This window comes from Ischnura elegans, chromosome 4 (genome assembly GCF_921293095.1).
Source record: "Ischnura elegans chromosome 4, ioIscEleg1.1, whole genome shotgun sequence".
NCBI classification, from domain to species: Eukaryota; Metazoa; Arthropoda; class Insecta; order Odonata; family Coenagrionidae; genus Ischnura; species Ischnura elegans.
The window spans coordinates 107,317,723-107,342,599 of record NC_060249.1 but is presented as its reverse complement, the minus strand read 5'-3'; the positions used below and the strand labels follow the sequence as shown (position 1 = coordinate 107,342,599).

Genomic DNA, 24,877 nt, shown 5'->3' with positions numbered 1-24,877 from the left:
TCGATGTCCTGATATCCAAAATTAACAAAAAAAACTTAAAAAAGTACTGATCAATAATACATCAAAGAAAAAATATTCCCGGGAAGATATTGCTACTGATGGAATTTATCAAGCCCTGAATGAGCTATGCTCACCTCGTAGCCATACTTGCTGCCGAAGACGCCTCCGTGTCTTGGAGGAGGCCATGACATCTCAGCTTCCTTGGCGTGCGGACTGGCGCATTGCTGCACATGAGGAAGGAGTGAGGAAAGGACGCGTGAGAAAATTAAGGACCTATTTATTCACTCTATGGATGGGGTATTTCCATTTCATTCCAATTAAATACATACAGGATATAAATTTTGAAAACCCCACCCCATGCAACATGTATAAAAAATCCTCTTGAAGTAAAATCAGAAATTTTGAAGGATTAGAAAAAAACAGTTACATCATGCGCTATTATGTAAATACCAAAATTTATTGTTCCACCAAATGAACAGTTCGCCAATACGGCGCATGATAACGCCTCGATTTTGCATGCTAAAAGTTTTTGCGAGCTGATATGAATCGAAAGAGGTATTTAAGGAAAAGGATGCCAAACAAGAGCCATCTACGAACTCGTGGAGACTGAGAGAACTTATTAGTGGCGGAATTTGATTTTAACTGAGCGATGAAAATATTCAGCACTAGCAAACAAATGAGAACGTTATAAAACCCATGAAAATTTAGCCTAAGAACTTGGTTACTCCTTCAAAAAACTTGGAAATAAAGTCACAAATGAGGTATTAACGACACAAAAGGTATAATAGGATAATTTCATGAAGGAAGAGTTATAACAGGTGGAGAGTTATTTCAGTAGTTTCGTAAAAAAGTTCAACTTGCGAGCCTCGCGAAACCGTCTTTAGACAACGAGAAACTCGATGAACACCCGAAAAAACATTATGATCCCTTCCACACGCCGAGAGAGCTTTCGCCCGTACAATCTGAATTTATAGTAGTGTTGCCATGCCATGCACCACTGATCTAAACGCACAAGCTCTACGGGTGGACCACCGCAGCGAAAGAAGTCCATGGGTCCGTCCTCTTGAAAGGAGAAAAAAATATCGGCGCGGGGAGGTTTCGTGTGGGTGGTACGTGAGTGAGTCTCCCTATCGCCCTGACCTTCCCCACACGCCGCACACGAGAAGACCTCCTGCCCCCACCCACCCACTCCACAATGGACCTCCTCCTCCTTATACGACCTCACCCCACGGCCTCCTCATCGACGTAGGTCGGGAGGTTACCGGCGCTTGCGCACAATACCTCGCATGGGATTCCGCGCGAAATAAGACATGGGAAGGGATGGAAGACGGTGGGTTGCAAGAGCGAATTGGACGGGCAAGACCTTACTGGTAACACTTGAATCAAAGCAGAAGCGTAGGTATATACATTACGTTTCTGGGATCTTCATTTCTTCGAGGGGGTGTTAAGGCAAGATTGATGCTAGATTAGGTGAAGTAATTTTAAATAATGACACCAATTTCATATTTATGTGAAATTAAGAAAGTGCGATAGTACTAGTAGATGGATATGAAGTGTAGGTACTACGACAGCCCATGGCGACCAGCGTTTGACAGCCTAAACGAGCTAAGCATTTCCTCGTTTCAAAAGAAGGGGCCCCGGTTCCCCATTTAGCGCACCCTTAATTCACATATTACTCATTTTTTTCTGTCCCTTTTTCGGGATAGCATATAACCGCGTAAAAATTATCAGTGATTTTTGGGAATGGCTCAATCGACATGGCCTCGCGCAATTCTTTCCATTCCTCAGCACGTACCACCTTTTGTCTCGAGAAATAAGGCATAGAAATAGCGTAGAAAAAAAACGTAATTTGGTGTCCTAAAAAGAAAATTAATAAAGTAAGACGAATTTATCCACTGCAATAAATAAAGAATATCTTTAGATGGGAGGAAAGATATTTCAAGGCGAGTTCACGAAATTTTAAATAATGTATGGCTATTAAATATTTTCTGTACTTTCCTCATTTCGAGGGGTGAGGGAATACAGGACACCTAGTCCTATCTAATATATTCTCCCCTCACTTATTCTATGATTCCACACTGGTCCTCAATTTTATTTGCATCAATTAAGAACTAATGAAGAAGGAGAGGAATCAGAATTTGAAAAGAATATGAAATTTGAAGACTTTCATTTCATTTTTCCAGTTCCTATAATTATACATCGGCATTGTTAAGAAATCACGTTGTTTCAATACCGGCCTCTACCACGTAGCCACGTTGAGTTCAACAGGGTCAAATAAAGATGTGTGGACAGCCTGCGGCCATTCAAAAGGTCCTTCCCGGTTTCTTTCGAGGATGGAGAATACGGGGATAAAGAAGACGAGACGGTCCTTCAAATCACCATCGGATGCGGTATGGAGGGATTCCGCGATGGAGTTAGCTGCCAACCGCCTGCCTCTTCAAACTGGCTCGCGTCGAAGGATTATTACAATGTGTATTAGTTATTCCCCCGCCCAAAATCGAACCTTTTAAGGGCCTCTATGGCCTTCGGAGCGCATTTCCGAACGCGTCCCACCCGTCGATGATCGGAAGGGTAAACCGAACCCCTTTTGTGCGCTCGGACGTGTGCAAGAGGGTGCGCGACACGTCACTGTGTAAATAAGGTCTTCGGCACTATCCGTCGATGTGCCGCTCGCTCCATCAATGGTTCACTCACTGACAGGCTGGGCGAGTCAATCGCTTTCCCCACCATCGACAGCGGGAGGCACTGCTAACAACGGGCTCCTTCACTAACTTTATTTCGTCGTCGATTTTGATAGAGATTGAAAAATAATGCAAACAGAATTTTTCCGTTTCTCGATCCATCGCAAACTTCTCGAGCTTTATTCGCGACGAAATACCGAAGGCCAGAACACATTCGTATGAAACTTAAATTACGTCACGCGGCATTGTTTCTCCTTCAAAATATACGTCAGTATCAATAACTTTTTCACATCATCCTCGCAAGGTTCGTTGTTGTTTACAAGCTCATGAGCGATTCCTTCTCTAATATATCGGGAAAGAAAATTCTCTGAGAACGAGAACCAAACGCTCTCAAGAACTCATGAAAAGTGTGCAGCAACATTTGTGTTTTTTTATTATGAACTTAAGAGTGAATAAATGGCTGGAGCAGGAAGATTTTTGATTTCAATAAAAGAGGCTATGTATGTATGCCTAGTGATGAAGTTCCGAAATTCCGATGAACATCAGAAATTCCGATGTCATCTCAATACCACCAGTATGAGAATAACTAGAGTATGCGGGTAGGAAAATAAATGATTCAATTTTCAAAGTTCTTGCGACAGGTCTCCGCTGCAGAATACGAACGGCTTTCAATGATCGCTCTTGAGAGATTGCGCATTACTCTGGAGAGGTGTAAACACTCGTAAAGGCAAAACATCGATGAGACCCTGAGAAATATCACCAAATCATTGAGAGCTTAGCATTCAGATAATCTCCATCATTGACGAATCGCCGTGGTGGAAGCAAATGACAGCTACTATCGATTGCATCACGGAAAAAACAATGTTGTTTTCTCACTACAAGTGGCGCTCCTTAGAAATTCCGACGCTGACATCTACTATGTACTAGACGAGCATTACTAGCCTATCCCATAAGGCAATCGAGGAATCGAATTCCGCAATCTACGATAAGCGTTACGGAGATTACTCCGAGGAAGGAAGCAAATATACTTTTCAAGAAAATTTCATTATGCTCTTGAAGACTTTCTTGGACCGTTATTTTTAAAAATTTGGGCATTTTATAACATATTTTCCGGGTATTGCCCTCAAAATCAGAAAATATCTTACGTCTCAAACGAGGTGTGTGTTGGTGTATAGAAAATTGTAGCCTTAGACATTCTCTTGAGGTGAGTGGATATTCCTTGATGATGTAAAGTTTTGCGTTACCTTCGCGCATGTGTTTCTTTTGAGACATCTCAGAGTAAAGCAGAAGTATTTTGTCATCGAGTTAGTTTCATAGATATACAACGAAGTTTTAACACGAAATAGTTTAGAGCTTGATAAAAATTAACATAAAAATAAATTATGATTGTCCAGATATTCTGAATCTGATTGATTCTCGTCCAGATTCTTTTCTTCTACGAAATACATATTATATACAAATTATGGTAATAAACGATAGAAAATAAAATCAAGGAATATTACTGATTAAAGGTACATAGCGGAAAAAAACATAATTCATCATTTTTGCTGACGTCACCGTCCAGGAGTAAGTCAAATCATGGTTTAAAGAAGGCAAAAATGCAAGATTCAAGAAAATGCAAATTCTTTGGCGGCTTCCACTGCTTCAAGATCAATGAGTCCCAAATTTTCAAACGTAGGTATATCATTATATTTTACATGGACCTAATATTTTATGGACGCAGTTATTAATATGGGCTCTCAAACACCAAACATTACCATTTCAACCACCTCAAGATATGTCTCGATGGATTTCGCTAGAGTTCGCTCGTGGAAGGGGCAGGAACTGCTCAAGGATACACACCTGGGGACATAGTCACCGAGGTGATGGAAGCAAAGCCCCCCTCCCTTCACTGAAGAGGGATGCTGTTTGGTCGACCATAGGTGTCGGTTAGAGTTTAGCGCTAAAAGAAACGACGATGCTACGCCGACGCTGCAGAAAAAGAGATGAGCGAAGTCAAGCAATGAGTCGCTTCTCTTTCGATCCCCTTCCTCTCCTCCATTTCCAAGGTTCAATTACTATGAACCCCTCGGGGTAAGTTAAAAAAAAGTCAGGAGCCGGATCGATTATATGGTTTCGCAGACAGGGTAGCACGCATTTTTTCTCCCTCACCATCGCCATTTTGCGAATAAGGTTTATGGATCGTTCAATAAAGTTTTTCTTGACTTCGGGGGAAAATGCACATTAGCCCAGCCGCGCACCCCAAGATTTCCGATGCATCAGGTGCGGAAAGTTCCTTATCTCGTAAATTTCAATTAGAATCGAAAACTTTTTCCAATCTCCCGCCAGTAGCAGCTTCCCTTTCCCTTCCAATTCCAACATCTCTCAATATTTTTTTCCCACAATTCTCATCGCAACGATTCCAATTGAGGAGGAATGGGGCTGGTTTTAAGCGAGGGTCGAAAAGAAACTCAGATGCATAAATGGCTACGCGTAAGTTAGATAGAGATGGTTCAATTAGCTTTATGGAGATGTTAAAACAATACACCAGTCTGCAAGGGAGTCATCACGGCTGCAATACGCCGAGGTCCATCAGGTGTGTAATGGCTCTGCGCCCATTTTCTCGCTCTGCCATTAAGATAATGCGTTATGCTTCGCGGATTTTTAAAGCGAGTCCCTGGATTCGACTCCGAGAAATCTCACGACTTTTTTCGAAGCAATCTCGGGAAGCAGGTTTGGAAGCACAGGTGAATGCGGCGAAAAACATCTGTTTTGGTGTCACAACAAAGTGGTTAAGTCAACTCTGTCTCTGAGGCGAGCCTTGCATCGTCCCCGGCGTCGATTCCGAGCCTGCGGCAAAAAATTCACGGACGGTAAAAAAGAGCGGTTTCAGGAGAGGAACCTGAAGGTCGCTCAAAAAACCAAACGAACGCAGAAAAAAGAAGCACGCGTACGTGAAACGGAAAATCTAATGGCTTACGTCTAAAGTAGATTAACTTCTCATGTCCATGTCAACGATAAAGGTTTCGAATACATGAAAGAAAAAAGCTATACACTTAGAAGTAGGAGCATGATATCATGAAGTATAGAGAATAGATGGGATTATTTCGCTTTTTTATGCTGCGGAAAATTTCTACTAGGTTAATGTAGTACTACAGCGTAATTTTACAATCTAACAAGTAAGTACTTCGACGCCTTCGGTTTAATAAATTTTCTTTAAGCGAAATATTTACCACTGTTTCTTACTTGCATATATAGTGCATCGCAAGACTTCCCTGTAACACTATCGCATACAGCGAAAAAGACCTTTAAGATGCAGGACCCAATTTTGTCATTCATTCACAAATACTTTTTCAAAACATTATTTTACGCCTCTCAAAAGTATATAAAATAGCTGATAGCGTAATATTAACATGAAAAATGGAAAGAAAGGAAGATAAATGTTTCGATATCTTGGATATGTTTTCATGCGAAACAATCTCTATCCATTTCACCTAAGTGAAAAGAATGGGCTTTGAATATTGGAAAAATAGTTGGAAAGGATTATATAATAGAAATTTTTAAGAAAATCCAACGAAGGAAGGGCTCCTTATTTGATGATAAATTCGCAAACAAAAATTAATAGAAGGAACGTGTAATTTCTCGGTGAACAAGCGACTCATTATTTAAAATTCAAACCTAGAGAGACGAAGGGAAGAAGACCGGGCAAGCAAAGTTTTTGACGATGAGGGGAAAAAAGAAGACGTAGAAAAACGGACGCGCTGACGGAAGAAGATAGAGGTTGAAATCCAAAAAGATACGAAGAGCACGTTGGCGGCGAAGCGGATGGAGAGATCTCCGGAGCACAGGAGCGGTGCAGATGAGAAACACTGGGACGTAAAGGGGCAGGTAGTTAATACGCAAAGGGTTAAGAGATGCAAGCAGTGCGGTTAAGGGGTGTCCGCGATAAGGGACATAAAAAGGGAGGGGGAGAGTCCTTCCATCGCCGGTGGTGATGGTGAGGGCCGAAGGAGGGAGGATGGGAAGGGGTTAGATTTTTTGGGACCCTCTCCCCACTCTAACTCATGCAAACACAAAAGGGGTTTTTCCTTTAGGGATCCGGGAACCCCTTTTTTTAAGAGATCGGGGACTGAATGGGGATGGAGCCGGGCGGGGGTAAGGATGGTTCTTAAGAGAATGGGACGAGGAGAGACAGAGAGCCGTGTGAAAAAAAAGAGGCATCCGTGGTGCTATATGCAAGAAGAGATGATGATGGTTGGGTCGAACCTGTTTTGCATGGGCCGATTGGGACGGAAAGACAGACGGACCGATGCGCTTAAGGGGGTCCCCCCCCACTTCTCCTTCTCAACGGGAAAGAGAGAGAGACAGAGATATATAAAAATAATATATTCAAGCTCATGGGGGTATGTTCCTTTTTTTTAACGGGTCGAGGAATGGGTGGTTAGGAAGAGCCGGATCGTTAAGGCGTTTGTATGGGAGGAAAGGGTTAGGGGGGGGATGGTACGCTAAGAGTAAAGGGATGTAAAAAAGGTGCACGGGAGGGGGAGGGATGTCCGACCTATCCACCTTTTCCGCATACCCCCGCACGCTAGACGCAAGGCTACCACCTCTCGCGTGCTCACCCTCACGATTTTTCAGCGAAGTTGAAAAATAACATCAATCACCATTTTCCATAATTTTCACCTCATTATGCAGCATTATCCATTTAAGTTAAAAGAAAATTCATCAGGGATCAAATATATATGATCAGAGAGAAATTTGATTCTTTTGAAATGTTTTTTTTTGATAGCATGAAGATAAAACCGTTGTTACTCGAGGCTATGGTTGAAGAAGAGTACGTTGGTACCTCCGACTCAATCATAAGCCCGCCATTCGTTGCTGTTGCTCCGTCCCGCTATAATGCAACCTACCTCTCCGTCCGAAAACTTTTTCTTCTTCCTGTCCAGAAAGGTGATAGTAACAATACTCCGCGTTCCCCTCGTAAGAGCAGGGTTGTCTCTATGCACGCATTTGTACGTGTGTGTGAGATTGTGGGGACATAGTGGGACACCCGGTGCCAAAACTTCGTCCTCACAATGTCCTTCTGTTGACGCTCCCCCACGCCGCATGGCGTCCTGAATGGGTCGCTACTTACTTTCTTCTTCCCTCGCCTTGGCCGTAAAAAGATTCACTTTTTTGTGCCTTTCTTCGCCTCCTTTCTCCTACCAAACACACCAGCTTCCTTCCTTCCTTTCGCCACGCAAGGCATTCATCACCTTCCGGCTGTCTCCTTCTCCCCCCTACACAGTGAGATGCTTAGAGCGGCCCGAAAAATTTCGTCACCCGACGCACGGCTGTCTTCCGCCAGTTACAATTAACGTCTTTCATTGCCACTCATTTTCATTTAGCTTAATGGTCACCTATCGCCGGCCTCGGTGGCGATGGGGTAAAGTCCTCGCCAGCTGAGCAAGAGCTCGCGGGTTCGAGTCTCGCCTGAGTAGGTGGCCACTATCCAGAGCATGGTTGTTTGTGCATGTGTAATTGTTATCTTGTTGAAGAACTCCGAAGTAAAAGACCAATATGCACTGTTTTCGGTGGTTGGGGAATAAAGAAATAAAATAAATAAACTGCGAGTTTCTTTCGAAATCACATTACTCAAATCGGTCATGACTTAGAAAGAGCTTGCACTAGAATTCAGCATCATAAGATTTTTTTTTGCTTTTGAATGATAATTGAAGCATGCTTACCTACATCAAACCTAACTCGTACGTGCGTGTTTCCGGAAGCGATTCGTGGAAGTAAACGTTAGGGTAACAATAAATAGGAGTATAAAAGAAAATGTGATTGCAAATTTTATCAAAGACGCATTTCCGTGAGGAATGAAGGACTTGGAAATTAAAGGTTTTCACGTAAATAAGCAATGACATAATAAGCGTACTTCGTGGAATATCTTCTAGTAATCAAAATATGCAGGTAAATAATTTTTTACATTAAATTACGATTAACCCCTGATTTTCACTTTTGGTGGCATAAAAGATGATAATAACGATTCGGTAAAAATTCCTGCATTTTTAGTCCATTATAAGTGGTAGAAAACTACAATAACGGACTTTTTCAAAGTCGCACTCAAATGTTTTGGCACTGTACCAGCGGGCATTGAATGAGGATACGATTCACACGGCTAAAGGTATTAAGATACAGACTCGTAATGAGATGCTGTCGATCATGAGGAAACGATGAATCCGAAGTCTCTGGAGCACGTATTTAGCCTCAAGGCAAAGCTGTCGATGGGCACTTCCGCTTGGGTGCGCCTCCTCCTGGACCAAGCCATACAATGAAAGCTTTCGGAAAGCTCTCCGATACGAGGGCCATTAGATATGCTTACTACTGCCCTACACCCTTTCCTTCGCCTAATCCTCTCTTCTGGTGGCTACAAGTTACCCGTAAAATGTGTTTCGGCCTTTGAAGTTACCTTAATCCTCATGCCTTAAAACATCTTCCATTGTCACCCTTCTGCCTCCATTCCGCAGATTTTTTTTAGTCGGCAACTCTTTCCTTTTGCTATTCACGAACTCCTCCTTTTTATCTCTTTTAACCTTCTTCGCAAATGGTGTACCCGTGAATTTGAAGTTTCCTTGCTGCCAGTCGTTACTGGAAGTATCGATCGGCAGCATTCAAACGACTCCCATTTGCAACTCGTCACCTTCGGAACCTGCTCTTACGTGAGGTGAACCAGCGCCAGGAAGGAAAAACTTCACTCAATACTATTTTTATTTCATGTAGTTATTTAAGATTCTACTGCAAAATGTGTTTCTCAACGTATGACTTCTTCGCCACCATTCTCCTCTCCGGCACAGCAGCTTCCTTCCTTCCGTTCGCCACGCAAGGAATACGGCACTTTCCTAGTCTTTGGGAAGATCGAATGCCACTCACAACAAGATAAAATATCCTTGGCAAGTGCGTGGAACTCTTTAAAATCCTTGCAATTTGGCGTTTAGAAAAACGTTCTAAGCTATCATCTATGACTTTCCCTGGAGGAAGTTATAGATAATGATAATTTTTTTTTCAATCCGCAAACATTTTATCATTATTCCCATTTAATATCGAAAAAAATAATTGCTCAAAGTGTATAATATCTTATGCAAATTACCCATTCCTGAATATGAAAAATTGCAGCTGAGAGACATTTAGATTTGAGTCTTGTATTTAACGATAATCCCGGAGTTGTGATTTTGACTCACTGACCTACTCTCGCGGCTGCCTCTTGCCAAAGGTCGACCAAAAGAACCTGCGATATAGGCGCTAGCACTTCCCTTAATAAAAAACAGCCCCTAATAAAAAATGCAAAATTTATTTAAAAAATTCGGATATTTCTAACGACTATTCGGATGTATCTAAATGATAATAAACCATGGTTGGACATTTTAAGATTAAAAATATCAAATTCTAATGTGGCCGCGACTATAAAAACAATTGAGCAAGTTGCCATAGAGATAATTGAAAACTTTAGAGTCAAAAAAATTAAAATCGTTAGCATGAAGCCAACTATTTTATTTTAATCATAGTCTCTCTAGTTTTCACGAAATTCCTTAGAATGTGACAGTAGGCTTTCAAGCCCTATTAAAGAGACACTTGTCTTATTGGCCTGGGGAGTGATTTTGGACGAGGAAATTTCATTCTGAGCCCAAAGATCATCCCAAAATGGGACGTTGCCACGCACTAATTGTAATTTATCCCTCCGCGAGTACCGCCATCTTGTCCTTAGCGCCACGTGGTTTTCACACCGTGTCTTCAGCCGTCCACTTCGACGCCTCATTCGTTGCCTTATCGCAAGAGATTACTTCCTTCACTCAGTCCTTCCACCTTATCTCCCCTTATCACGCATTTTGAGAGCACACAAGCAAGCCTTTGCCCCTGATGCCACCACGGCTATACTCGAAGGACCATCCCTCTAACACTCCCATGCACTTGACCCTCGAGCATTCGTCACGATCACAACTACACACCCATATCACAGCTACCATTTGCACCAACAGAACGCCCCTTTTTTACATTGCTCCACAACACTCAGCTTAAAATTGATCACTACCTTGTATTAATTTATTTAAGTGAGATAGAACGTCAAGAATAAGGCTCTCAAACAAAGGCGTTCCTAACTCACTAACTTTCTGAAAATTATTATCCATCATTGCTCGATTAGTAATTAAATACTTCTATGGAATATTGATAACAATATCTTGATCCGTTTTCTCGACGGCCTATTCTCGGGTATTTTTTATACCTATAATCCAAATGGGAGTCCAAATGCATGCTGCATGCTGGTGATTGATCACCCCCTGCCAAACACCCTAGAGGTGGCTCGCAGAGTATTATGTAGATGTAGATGAATCGCAAGAATTATTTTGACAATAATTTTCTATCATTACAGTGAGGCAGCGCCTTTCACGGAAAATTATTTAAAAGACCTAAATATGTCCTTATCGAAAAAACTCAATCTCAAAAATTTCCCAATGACAATGCGCATAAATTCTCTGTATTAACTCAGGGCGTCTACTTGTAACAAGTTGAGCGGTCTTGGGTCGAGTCGCGGACGATCGCTCGGGCCATAACGAAGACTGGAGGTCGCGTCGAGTGGACATAAAGTAACGCCAATGGGAAAATGAAAAGTTAAAATAAAAAATAATTAGCTATTCCACAAAAATATATTGGCGCAAAAATATTTCCAACCAATACAATTCATACAAATCCGAAGAGTTAAGGGTGATGGAGTGGAATTTTTCCTTACTGAAACAAACACTAGCGATTTTCCACGATTATAAAAAAATTAGTCCGACCTAGGTTTCGATATTACTACATCATCTCCCATTAGGCCTCAAAACTTATTTAACTTTCTAGTTCCATAGTAACAGACTCTCGAGCGTCCCGCGTCATAAACGTATGATGAGTTGGCTCCAGCCCCCTGGAGAATATTGCACACCCATGGGTTCCTCAACTAACCTGCTCTACGATCTACTTCTCCACGGATGGAAACTACCAAAACGCCTCCCAATCTCCCTCTCCATGTCTCTCTCACTCACTCTCGTCAATCCTCCTCGCTGAGAAGACCGCGATTCCGCGCGAATACGCAAATGCGCCGGGTGTCTCACCCGGCTCACATTCCTTCTTGGCGCACTCAAAGAAGAGGCCACCATCGCCCGCGGCGATCGCCCCTCATTTCCCTAAATTCTCTCCTCCCTCCCCGCTCGCCTTTCTTCCTCCGTCCTAATTCCCTCGCGTCCCTCCCCACACATGCGCACCCTTTTATCGCCTTCCCCCTGCCCCCTTTCGCATTCAAATTCACCCCGCTCTCTCTACCCACCATCCTTTTTTTTCTCTCTCCTTCCTTCTCCTTGGGATAACTCTCCCTCAGCCTACCCCCACGAGCGACTACAACCCTTTCGCCGTATACCTCTGCTAAGCCGAGTAGCCTAGGTGCCCTCTCTACTCGGTGAAAACCGACGACACTGCGGACTGACTCATCCCACCTCCTGCACTCGGCGATTTTTTATACGGGGATTTCTCTCCGTACGCCATTTTCTCCTCCGCGGGGTGTATTGCTTCTAAGGCCACTTTGCGGGTCCCGCAAATTCTCCCCTCCCCGCCTCGTTCCTTTACATTACGCCGTTACACATTAAAGCATTAAGGAAGTCCCTTCCCGCCACAATTACGCAGTCCGGGTCGAGACCGATCGCCCAGACTTTTCTACTATGCCCTACGGACTAGTCATTCACGTTAGCAAGGACACGGTTTACTTTACGGAGACTTAAGAGAGCGTACATTAAATTCAAATGGCTCGAACATTATGGACGGAATTTTTTGTCGAATTTATTTATGATATAAAAAACTCGAGTCTTTATTGCCGGTGGAGGTGAAACACATTGCGCGAAAGCTATAAAAATGGCCACATACTTTCATAAAAAAGTAAAAAAAAAATATAACATGCACGCTGTTACCAGCATTACAGTTTTGATATATATCACCCAGAAATATGACTTTATCCTCGAATAAAACTTGCGTAGACAGTAATTATAATAAAGCCTTCTTATTATAATAAAGCCTTACTTCTTTGAGCCTACAGGAGCAGAGGAAACTACGCAGGTTATTAGAAATTCCATCAATCTGAGAGCCTTAAGAACGATTTTTTATCCGCCAAGAAAAAAATCTCATCAAAAAGGCGTGACTTGAGTTAGCCGGTCCATCACTCGCAGTTTTCACATACTTTCCTTTATCTTAGTAGACAACGCAGAACTCATGTATCAATTCGAAGGACAAGCTTCTGGTGATGAAGAGTTACCACCTTATCTTTGGCAACGCAGAAGATAAGAATTGGGAATAATCTCCGAATCTGTTTCCCACATTTCACCATCACCACCTGAGGCACCTTTACCAACAGAAAATATTCGACGTTTGCTCCAAGTCAGCTTTCAGGCTCTTTCAAAAGAAATAATGGCGGAATATACAGCGGTAAACTGTAAGTAGTGGAGTCACACTCAAATACACCATTAAAAGTCAATTCCACACAGGGAAAATTTATGCACCTCCTCTTGGACTCCACACGCAATCAGTACCTTATAAAATAAGTAATATTTTCCAAAATCTGGACTAATATTTTATGACAAGTATGAATTCGAGGGTCAACATACATACACCGTCACAGACTTACATAATAGAGAGAAAAGAAGGATGATGCTCATCAAAAAGTATTGCAAAATCGAAATTTTTTTAAAGTGATTAGCTACCAATGAGCTATATATCGAAGCGTAATATATTCCGCCAACATTCTTGTTAAAATATTAATCAAAGAAAAAAATTGTAGCTAATGATAAAAAAGCTGAGAGGGCAAAATATTCGGAAAAACTACTTATACACCGCCAGCTCCTGAAAAAGATTGACTTATCTTTGATGTGGCAGATTATATTATGTCAAGGAAAAGATGATGATGGAAGCTTAAACCTTAAATAATTTCTGATATCTTAGTTTGCGATAACCGGACGCTTCTGAGCCAACAGGAATTTAGACATCTCCTTTCAAATAATTCAAACGTGCTTCATCCACGAGCTGTATAAATGATGCGAAGACGTCGAACATATGCTCGAAATAAAAATGTGAGGTAACTTGAGGCACTTATCCAGAGTCAACGACCTTTTTCCCTCCATGCATCACTGGAAAGAGGAAATCGGCTGGTGTCGAGTTGCCCACACAAAAGGCTCATATCTTATCACATATACAACGAAAGAGTGTATTTTCGTACAATCTCATGATTGAGTCCAGTCGTGAGCACTCTCCAGACGGAATTTGCTTTAGACGCACCTCCCAATGCCACCGTAACAGCAAGTATATGGCGCGCTGCCGACACCGAAAATTAGTCCATACCGCAGCGCCGACTACTAATCTGCTGATAACTAGATTAGAATCTCCCAGAATATACTTAGGACTTGATGGATACTCAATATTTAACCTGGTATTGCACTTATAAATTGCAAGGACTCAATATTTAATCGCTAGTAACTCTCGCGCCGTAGAGACCATAATCCCGTCGCAAAAAAGCCTCCTGTCGCCGCCATCGAATGTTTACAGCCACGGCACATGTCCAGCGCTAACCAACGTAACTAACTCAAAGTAGGGGAGACGAAGTATGCAACGCCTCCTAAAACGCCAAAGCAGACTCGCGGCTATACAAGTAACTACAAACGGATTTTTTTATCACCTCTCCTCTGGCTCATTCCACTCGGGCAAGCCCCTTTTCGTTGAGGAGAGCGTCCTGCCCTTAACCCTTTCGCGTCGACCCAACGGACTGCCGTGGGAGAGAGGAGGCGGAGACGCAAGGAGGAGAGGGCGTCGATTGAGCGACGCCGCAGGAAGTCCGACGGCGAAGAGGGACGATCCTCGACGTCACAGCCACCGGCGACGCTAATAATGACTTCAAACGCTTCCTCACTCACGGGCGTAGAGTGTGAATGGCACAGGACGCGCAACCCTCACGGGAAACGATGAAAAAATTCCCGAAAAAAAGCGACAGTTTCCCTCTCCTTTAACACAGCCAATGGAAATCGATTACTACGGCGGTTCCCAGAATGAGACTGCGTTATTTTCCACATATAATTTTTTTATTTCTTGAAAGGGAGAGAAAGAGTGAGGAATAGAACGGAGGTGAAGGAAAAAAACCGGGAACTTGATATCCCGCAGAGTTTCTGAATGACTTAATTCAATTGGATGGGCTGCGATAACAAGGAGAGAGGTCTTTCGATAACTTGATGGCTCATGCATGTAACGTATCCGTTTGCAGAATAGGGGATGAATTTTCGCTTCTCACTGAACACTTGCGTTCTCTTCAGTGCTCTGTTCCCTTCATAGTAAACAAAAACAGAGAAATCAAGGCGGCTGCGTGGTCTCCGAAAGCTGTGGCGAATATACAAGCCCTGCGACATCAGAAAAATGCCAATATTATAAAGGTAAATGGAAAAATAGTAACACATTATATTATGCCCGAATATCCATCGTTTAATTCAATTCAGTTCAATTTTTACAAAAGATATTCTAATGATTAAGTTTAGTTTCAATGAAGAATTTTTTTCCAAGACGTCTGGCCCCCCTTCCTATTTGAGCTTCCCTCTTCTATTCACAATAAGAGCTATTCGCTCTCATTATATCTAAAAATCTAAATCTCTTCCTCCCCTTTACCCACTTGCCCAACATTCTTCCCTCTGACAGTTATCAGTATCAGTTGCTCGTAGTATTCGCTCAAACCAAACCTTCTGTCTTACATGCGTCTCCTTTAAGTTACTTCTCATCCTTCACAATATCCAACACCTTTTTGTCCCCTTTCCTCTTCCATTTATCCATTCTCTTCTCTACCCAGTGGGTTTTTCCCATATTCAGGACGTCTCCAATGCCTTATCACCCACTTCCCTCAGCGTCCACATATTCTCATCGAATGGAAATAAAATTTTAAATCAAAATAAGCAACGTGTTAAAAACAATTAGCCGTTAAATGTCAAACAATGCTTTCGACGGAATTAGCCAATCGGGGATCTTACCTGATGGGAAAATGTAGAAAGGGCATGGGTAGAGGGATCTCGTGATGTGTTATTTTGAATTCCAAACTCGACCGCGTGCGCAGTAGCCAAAAATCACTCTCTCCTGCCCTTCCTCTGAGAAATTCCCTCGAAGGTGAATCAGCAACACCGTACACCGCGAATGGGGAAACAAGTGGACGGGACGCGGGGAAGGGCCGAGAGGGACGACCAGGGGCGAGGGGTGCGATGGCCGCCGAGGAGAGAATAAAAAACACGGCTGAGTTTTCGGTCGGATATTTACACGCTCGTGCCTCGACCACACAGAGTGCTACAACATGTACGATTCTCCTTTTGTTCCCACCGACGGATAAAGAAAAAAAACAAAAAGTGTGAACATCATGCAAGTGCAGCTGCTGATGGCCACAGGATGTTCAGGGGATTAAGAGGCATCAAGCCCAGTGAGGACAAGACTGTAGTTATACCCGAAATTAGTTGGGATCCCAACTAAAAAATTGAGAATTCTATAACAAGCGGAAGATAGATATTGAATGAAGTAAATACCAATTAATTATTTTTAAGTCACGTACTCAGACTGTTCGAAATATTCTAGAGTCATTTGACAAATTTTAACAGATAAGAAATAGAAAATTACAATAAGAGAAATATCAATTTAGAAGAGAGAATGAATCAAGATTCCATCATGTGAGTAAATGTTAGAAAATATCGCTGAAAATATATTCTTTAAATTATTATTTTTGGGTGAAATGATTTCCAACCCTCTGTGAAATAAAAGTCCTATTGTACGCGCTGACTTATTGGTGAGATGATTGGTTCAGTGTATTCAACATTTTGTACGCTCAAAATCATTTTTCACCGAAAGCTGTTCAGGCTAAAGCAGCTGAAATCAGGATGCTCTTCTCTCCTCCTGAGCGCAATAATAACAAGCTTCTTTGCTTACGGACTTCTAATTCCACCAACAATACCCATTCATGAATCAAATTTTCGTCGTTACCAGGCAAACAACCTTTTGTTGACACAAGATGTAAAGGTTAAATTAATCCTTAAAAACGTAGATATCTAGGATGAAGTAATCGTAGTCAATAATCGAAGATTACCAAAAAATATAAAAAAAACGAAACCTAGACTTTTCTAATCGGTTTACTTCTTTGGTAATTTTAAGGCCCCAAGGCTTTTCCAAAAGGACTTTTTGAATTTTTTTCTGTAGTCCACTAATCAAGACGAATTTTGTTATTTGAGGGAAATATGGACTGTCTACTAGGTGTATAGAAAGACGCTCATTCACTCAAAATGAATTTGAGCCAATTTTATGGAATTAGCTCTCTGAGACGGTTAATTCTAGTATGAGGTTCATCTAGTAGAATTTCTTAGCTGATTTCCGTCAACTGTATGCTTTCATTTCATCGATACAACACACGCAATCGGATATTCTTTCATGTTATTTATTTACTTCCATATTTTTCTTAACATCTCTGCGCATAAATGAGTTCAGACACCCTAATCCCAACCCTATGCTCATAGTATCTACCCACAGAAGAGAGACATGACTCAATAAACGTGGTTCGATTTTTTCTTTAAAATGCATTGTCATATTCAGGCGAACGATTGAATCGGTTTGCATAGATAGCTCTCTTGGAGACCAACGGGCTTGCTTTGGTTATTTTAGGCCATTGTGCACGTGATTTTCATTTTCTCCAGATTCATTTTCACGCTATATTCTTGAAGTGCTTGGTCCACTAGGTTCAAGGATGAAAAAATTCCATCGAGAGATAGGTATCACTCGCACCGTTATCTTATGCTATCACATAATTCCTTGCCCATTAATCTTTCAATCAAAAGATTGACTGGCGACATCATACCATTCTCTCGTGTCCTATCGTGCTTTTTATTTCGAAATACGCCCTATCCATCCATTGATCTATTTGTTTAGTCAAGAGATACCGATTTTTGGCTTCTACTCAGCTGTAATTTTACCACAAAACGATTTATATGGTATTTGATTTTGGAACGCAATATACAGGGCGGGCCTCAGAGAGCGTTTTGGCAATATGGCCAAAAAATATAATGTCCGTAGGAATTTTCCCATACGCATTTAATGATATGGTAATACCTAATAAATTAATATGTAGTAATCAGATACAATTTTCTTTCAGATTATTGGAAATCCAATTTCATTTCGTGGCAACGGATTGCTCAAATGCTACTCACCGAAAATGATGTGGGGCAAATTTTAAATAACTGGAATCTTCTTCCGAAGAACCGTTAGGAAACCACTCTTTACGTGTACCGGCCACTTTTTGGAGACAAACAGGGAGGATGGGGAAAAGGTAATGGGAATACGAAGTTGGAAATTTTGGTGCACGGAGGAATCCATCCCTCGACGCAATTTGGTCGAAAAACAGGTTTCCGGAAAATTTCGTCCCAACCGCCGTGCAGCGAGAGAGGGTCGTTACGACGGAGAAACAAATAATCTCGCGTTCTTGAAAATCTGGAAACGATCCCGGGCCAAATTTATGCAAACGTCCCGTAAAACCAACCCTTTCGCGAGCGCGAGCGCCCCAAGGGCGACGACGACGGTTACGTCTTTTCTTTCCGCGGAACTGAATCTTGAGCTCTTTAAAAGGAAACTGAGGAGAGGATGTTGGGTGAGAACCGCACCGCGGGACTCATTCCAAAGGTCTCGCAAAGATGACAATGGGCACGGGTGACGCCGAGTCAAAACGTAACGGACGATATTTTTCAGCGCATTTTTTAATAGGTGGCGTAATTTGAATTTCGATCTTGTCGCGGTATTTTGGATAACCCTTGAGCATAAAGATCCCTCGGGTCCTTCCCAATAATTTTGTAAATTTTTTAAAAAAGTTTTCCTTTAAAAAATACAAGATGATAGCAAAAATTCTACATCCAACTTAGAAAATTCAATGCGAATCACTTGATCACAAGATGGTGGGGTGGTAAAATACAAGTAGACAATTTGGATTCAAGAAGAAATAAGTAGAGAATTTTATGTTCAAGAAATTCTAATTGCCGTGGGAGTCCGCATAAGATGCCGAAAAAATCACCTAAATGATAGCGATCATTACTGATGTCATATTCTCATACCAAGTATCGCATTTCCATGCATCAATGTGATCTGTAGATGTTAAAATATTAAAATAAACTATAATTTTTGGCTGAGTAAAAATAAATTTTATTAATATATCAATAAAAATACCAAAATCGCCGGTCAATTTAAAATAGAAGTATCTAAAGCCACCGAAAACAAGAAAAGTAAATGAAAAAATATTCTACGCACCTATGACATTTGGATAACATCGAATGGTTTCTATGAGCTTCCACGTTTTTCCGGGGATGGGTTAACAACGTAAATTAAAAATCATAAGTTTAAAATAGATCATGCAGAAAAGGCTGAATGTAACAACATGGAAATTTGTTTACTAGGAATCCACCCTCGGTACTCAATTAACTTCAAGTTTAAAATTCTGAACCTTCATTTTATTTTCTTAAGTTGAATATTGATTTAGTTGGTGGGGAAGCATTTTAATTTTAATTTTTAAGCCAGAAAGGCAAGGCGTGAATCACAGTAAAATTGAGAGAGAGACACTTTTGAGGTAGTTATTCGCTGTATGTCAGCAGATGTCTATTGTTTTGCGTTTCACCAAACAAATTCATGAGAGCCACAGTCAATGACATGGAGTAAAAGTAGCACTGGATATAGAATTTGCCATCTAAATATACAGTATTATAAGAATATTCAACACTCTAAATTTCAAATAGCAGGTTATTTTCAAAGGTTGACATTAACACTTGGCTTGTGAATGTCATAAATTCAGCAAACAGAGGCCAAAGACTATAAAGGATGCCGATAATTTTCCGCTTAATTCCAACAGTCAAATTATTGTAAAGCAAGGATTTTATTTCGATGTTTCTTAGGCTTCACCAACACTTGCCTGCACTCAAATTACTGTAACAGGGGTCACTCAATGCTCTAAAAAAGCTTAACTGGTTCGACGCTAATATAATTTAAACTTTTCCTCCAAGAAGTTAGCAACATTCTATTATCAGAATCGTTCACTTCCCAAAAACTAACAACAGTTGAAGTCTCCACTTCTCTATTGCCATTTTTTTTCACGCCACACAATTTTTTACACACAAGAATTACATTTTTCACGCGAGAATTCAACTAAAATTAAGCACAATGGCTCCTAGATAAATTGTTAGGAAGTGGGGAATTTCCTAAATGAACCACGAATTTAACGAGTACCACCCAATTGCCAGGCTGTTATCAGTATCTCCCCGGTAAAATTAATACTATAGTTTAAGTAAGTGTAAGCAGTGTGAAGTTAAATAGATATGTATCATTAGTTTTACTTCACGCTTAAATGGCATTCGATTACGGCAACTTTCATTTTTCGAGGATTTATTCTTATCTTTAAAGGAATTGAATAATTTTTAGTCAAATCTGATTTAACGGTAGGAAAATTTTGAATTACCTCACAGCGACTAACGGACTTTTTCCTTTATGATACCACCATTAAAATTACGCAGGTATCGTATACAGAAAGGAACTCCTCAAAAAGCTGCCTTCTCGACATTTCCAGGCCACAAGACCGCGAGGACACGCCCCGCACTTCGCGTCCCTCAAGCGCAATTTCAAACGGAAAAGAGGAACTGGGAAGTACATAGACATAAATCTCACCCAAAGCCCTCCAAATAATGAGATATAAGATTATGCACGGGCATTCCCCATCCCCTGAAAAAAACAGAGTTAAACGGATGCACCGGAAAACGGCCTTTTTCCGTTGAAGGAAGATAGATGAACTTCAAAGATATAAGAGGGTGGCGGAGAAGTGAATGGTGGGGGCTTGAGAGAAAGGGAGGATGAAAAAATAAAGAAATATATCTATGAAAGGGCCCGGCATGGAAAGAGAATGGTCCCGAGGATGGCAGTTTGAGAAAAGCGCATCCTTTTTAAGGGGCTGAGCACATATGCAGAGAGGCATCATTGAAAACGGTCTCGGGCCCAATCAGGCCTCTTGGTTTTAACGCGACGCTGTTGCGTATGCACAGTTCAGGAGCGTTCATCCCCATCCCTCCTCCAAATCCCTAAGCCCTGCTTCCTGCACCCTTGTTCTTCGCCCCTTCCCCCGCCCACCGACATAACCACACCCGGACACCCTCTCTCCCACCTGAGGAGAACTTCGCCTTCTCCAACGTTCTTCGAAATCTATAAGGGTTGGGGCGAACTTCGCGAGGAAAACGTCATCTCCAACCTCCCACCACCTCACCCAACGCTCATTTTTTTATGCACGCGCACCCCCGTCCCCATGGCGACGAACAACAAATGGCTCTGCCTCGCGAGGACTGTGATGGATAGTCACGGGAGACAAGGGAATGCAGAGGGGGGGGGGGGGGGCCGCGACCAAAGAGTCTTACCTCATCCTCTCCCAGCTCGCGGTCTCGCCCGTATTTACACCGCGCCCCGCGCCGTTTTAGCCCGGGGGCCCTCTGTCTCTGCTCCCGCGGCACAATGGTGGGGGCCCTCCACTAGTCTTTTAACTCTTTTCCCCCGCGATCCCCCCACCACCCCGCTCGCGATACCTGCACCTCCTCCACCCTCCAAATGGTCCCCGAAAAACCCTTTTACGCCCTTAAGCCACTCATTCCAAAGGTGTACGCACACACAAGGAGACTGAGAGAAAATGATGCCCTCCCCACACCCCTCCAAACCCTCTCTGCGGGGCCATTTGCATGCGAAGACGATTCCTTCCCACGGATCCTTTCCACGCACTGCCACACCCTCCTCCCCTCCTGCAACCCTTTCGGCCGTGCCACACCCATCCAAACTGCGGCCCACCATCCGACGTCCCTCTCCGCCAAAGCCGGCGAGGCCTCGGGGAGACACACACGGCCGCACCGCAGGGACATCGGCCCCGCTGCCACCCCGGGTCCTTAATCCTCCACTTCACAGCCCCCTTCCTCATCGAATACACCCCTCTATCTCTCTCTCTCGCATCCCAAAAAGAGCATGAGGTGCGCTAGCCGCAGAAAGACGTGCCGAATCAGCTACTCTTCACCTACACGACAATCAGCCGCGATGAATAAGGAAGAGTGGGGTGAAAGATCTGCGTGTTTTTTGGGTTGCCACCGCGTTGATCCTTTTATTTCGGACGATGCACCGCTGTCCAGAAGAATTAAAACTACGCGGTGTGTACTTCAAAAATTGGGAAGACCCTCCATCGAACCACCGCAGAAAACGCATAATTCGCCTTCACTCACATTAACGGGGGAAAGACAAATACAAACTTCGGAAGAGAGAAAAAGAAAATTTTCGGGTATACCTGCGTACTGAATACAGAATTCCTGAGGTGGCGTCCGGTGGCACTTAAACGTAGCTGCGATTGTCACAATAATAAAAAATGCTTTGTACATGCAATTTTATAAATCAGTTTAAAGAGGAATAACCTATATAGGTTCCACCAATGAAGATATAATAGGAAAAAATACGGCCATCATAGGGTAAACATATGTGTAACGATGCTTAGTTTTATTTAAGCCGATCGTATTTTTTTTCAGTATGCGGCGGCGCGCTTCGTTGTTGCTGTTGCCTACGAAACCTGCTGGGGACCGACGAATGCCAATATAGAAGGGGTAGATAATAAAGATTTTACTTTTCGTTAGCTACGAGAAATATTTAAAAAATTACTTCATGTTACAAAATTCACGCCAGTGCACACTTCAAGTATTATTCTCTACCGTGTGGGCTCTCTTTATGATACTAAGAGGATTAAAATTTGCAAACTTACCACAAAAATTGTTACAGCAGCAACAAACTCTGAATAGTCGACGAAAATTTCAATTATAGACATCGTAAAATGGCTTGCTGACGAAACTGGCCGTGTATGAAGTTATGGCCAGAAAAACTTCGTTGGAATTTATCCAAGATAGACCTGCTTACTACCTTCGGGAAAAAAGCAGAAGGTTTCAGTCTTTATTTTGTAAGAATCCGTAAAAGGTGTCGAGTAGTTAAATTAATTTAAGGCGTTGAATTATATTTGCGATGTAAACATTCACTCCCACCTTCATTTCGATAGGAATAAAATAAATATAAAATCCAAATGGTTTCAGAAATGAAGGTAAAATTTAATGGTGAATGCAAAGAGCAATTTTTCTTGTTAAAGGGAGACGATAAAACGTACCGGAGTCATAATGATGTCCCGTGGCCTGCGCATTAACAAGTTAGTATCAAAGTGACAGCGCTGGATGTAGGTGGAACGTTCACGTGGATCTTGGAGGGAGATTTGCAATGGAGTAGACACTATAACGGAACCAAAAACAGTACGAGCTGCAAAACAAACCTTAAAATTTCATCAATTACCTCAATGTGAAACTAATTAATGTTCGATCTCTCCCCAAATGAGGATTGATAAATTTGATGAAAAAGAAGGGAAAGATAGACAGTTAACTTGTTCAGAATCTCAGTATTATTTTCTGTTTTATGCTGGGGTGGGAAGTAACAAGTGGAGGTCATAAAAGTAGGTACCTGTGGGCGGAGAGCAGTCTTGAGAATTCCGTTCATTCCTACAAATGGTGTCTAGCATAACGATAACTTTTGATAGCACAAGCACTTCTACCAACCTAAAGTTTAAACGATAGCTATACGTGTAGGTTACACGGTAGAAAAGAGGCTTTTCGTCGAGGGTACCTCCCAATGGAAAAGGTCATTCGGATAAATGAATCATACAAACTTGAGGCATGAAAAATGAGACTTCCCAGTTAGGCGCGATCTAGCCTAATATTTTGTCTCTCTTTGAATTATCAGTTTACTTTGGCAAGCCATCCCACGGAGCGCGGATCTGTGAGAATTTCCTTCATCACCTAATAAGAGTGCGGTGGCTACCGAAACAAGGCATATCAATCCAAGGCGATAAAAACGCAACGTTGGAATAGGATGAGAATATAAATGGCGATACTTACGACACTCGCTTGAAGTTATACGAGGCGGTCGGAGGGACAAAAAGAAATATGCACACAAGTAGTGGCCAGGTGTACTTTTATAGAACCAGTCTCCATTCCGAACCAAGGATGAGAATAAAACGACAAAAAAAATGATGCCAGTATGCACTATATTCCGGGAACCGAATGGTTTTCTCCGCGCCATTCCAATGCGTCTCACTTTCAAGGGAGCAGTGCGGATGCACCGAGCGTCTTGGCTGAGCGCTGCGGAGGCCACTGCAAGACGGGAGGATGGTACATAGACTTGATTGGAAGACATCAATTTTTACCGAGGTATTCCATTGCAGAGGGGAACGTGAACTCGAATAAACGATGCGTTTCCCTCACATTCGAAAGATCGACGCTGACAAACGGCCCGCAATCTCCTGGCGGAAATATTCCCACACCAATAAAAGGCTTATGGAACGTCAAACGATCGCAGCAGCGCGTTCGCGTAATGTTTATAGGCCGTAAAACGAATGTTAAAATGCCACTCCTAAAGGCGGTTCTGAGCGCTTCGACAGAGCGAGTCGGCCACGGAAAACATATACATATTACGCTCATCCTTTGCGAAAGGAGTTTGGAATTGTATGCGGATGGGATTATGTTGCCTTAATGGCTGGATTTTAGTAGCGTGATAAATAATTCACAGGGACATACTTCCATTTTTTCAAATCACAAACATTACGCTCATGATTTACTGAATCTCCTGGACATGCGTTGCATCGGCACTTCCATACTACAGAATTTCATCGAAAAAAAACTGGAGATAAAAATAGATAAAAGGAAAAGGTTTATACGAGGGGCTTCTGAGGGTGGGTATCAATGAAAAAAATAGCATGATTTACCTTTCACCTTTTAGGTAAATAGTTGTTTACCGTATAGATCACGCACTTCGTGCTTCAACTGGAAGGTTGACTTGACTACCCAAATATATCCATCGCACAATCATCAAATCTCTTGCTAAGCAATAATGTAAAATTGACTAGAATTAAAAATATTGAAAATGCAAAATACTTCACATAGCACGTTGTATGTTTAGAAGGTATGCCGTAGATACTCTTCATTTCAGTCAGTGAATATAAACAAAAAACCAAAATAAAATAACTATACAAGCTATTAAAAAGGGTTAGATTTGGCGGTAGAATGGAAATAAATGTTGTACACAAT

General features: G+C 42.1%; 1 protein-coding gene across 2 annotated transcripts in view; it reads right to left on the bottom strand.

The window, feature by feature from the left end:
• Positions 1–24,877, bottom strand: part of LOC124157864 (zinc finger protein squeeze-like) — a 346,653-nt gene that overhangs the window by 48,087 nt on the left and 273,689 nt on the right. Inside the window, exon 3 of one of the 2 annotated variants that reach the window (XM_046532916.1) lies at positions 135–224. The exons of the other annotated variant lie outside the window; for it this stretch is intronic. Coding sequence (XP_046388872.1) covers positions 135–224 — 90 coding nt within the window. The remainder of the gene's footprint in view (positions 1–134; positions 225–24,877) is intronic. 2 annotated transcript variants of the gene reach the window in all.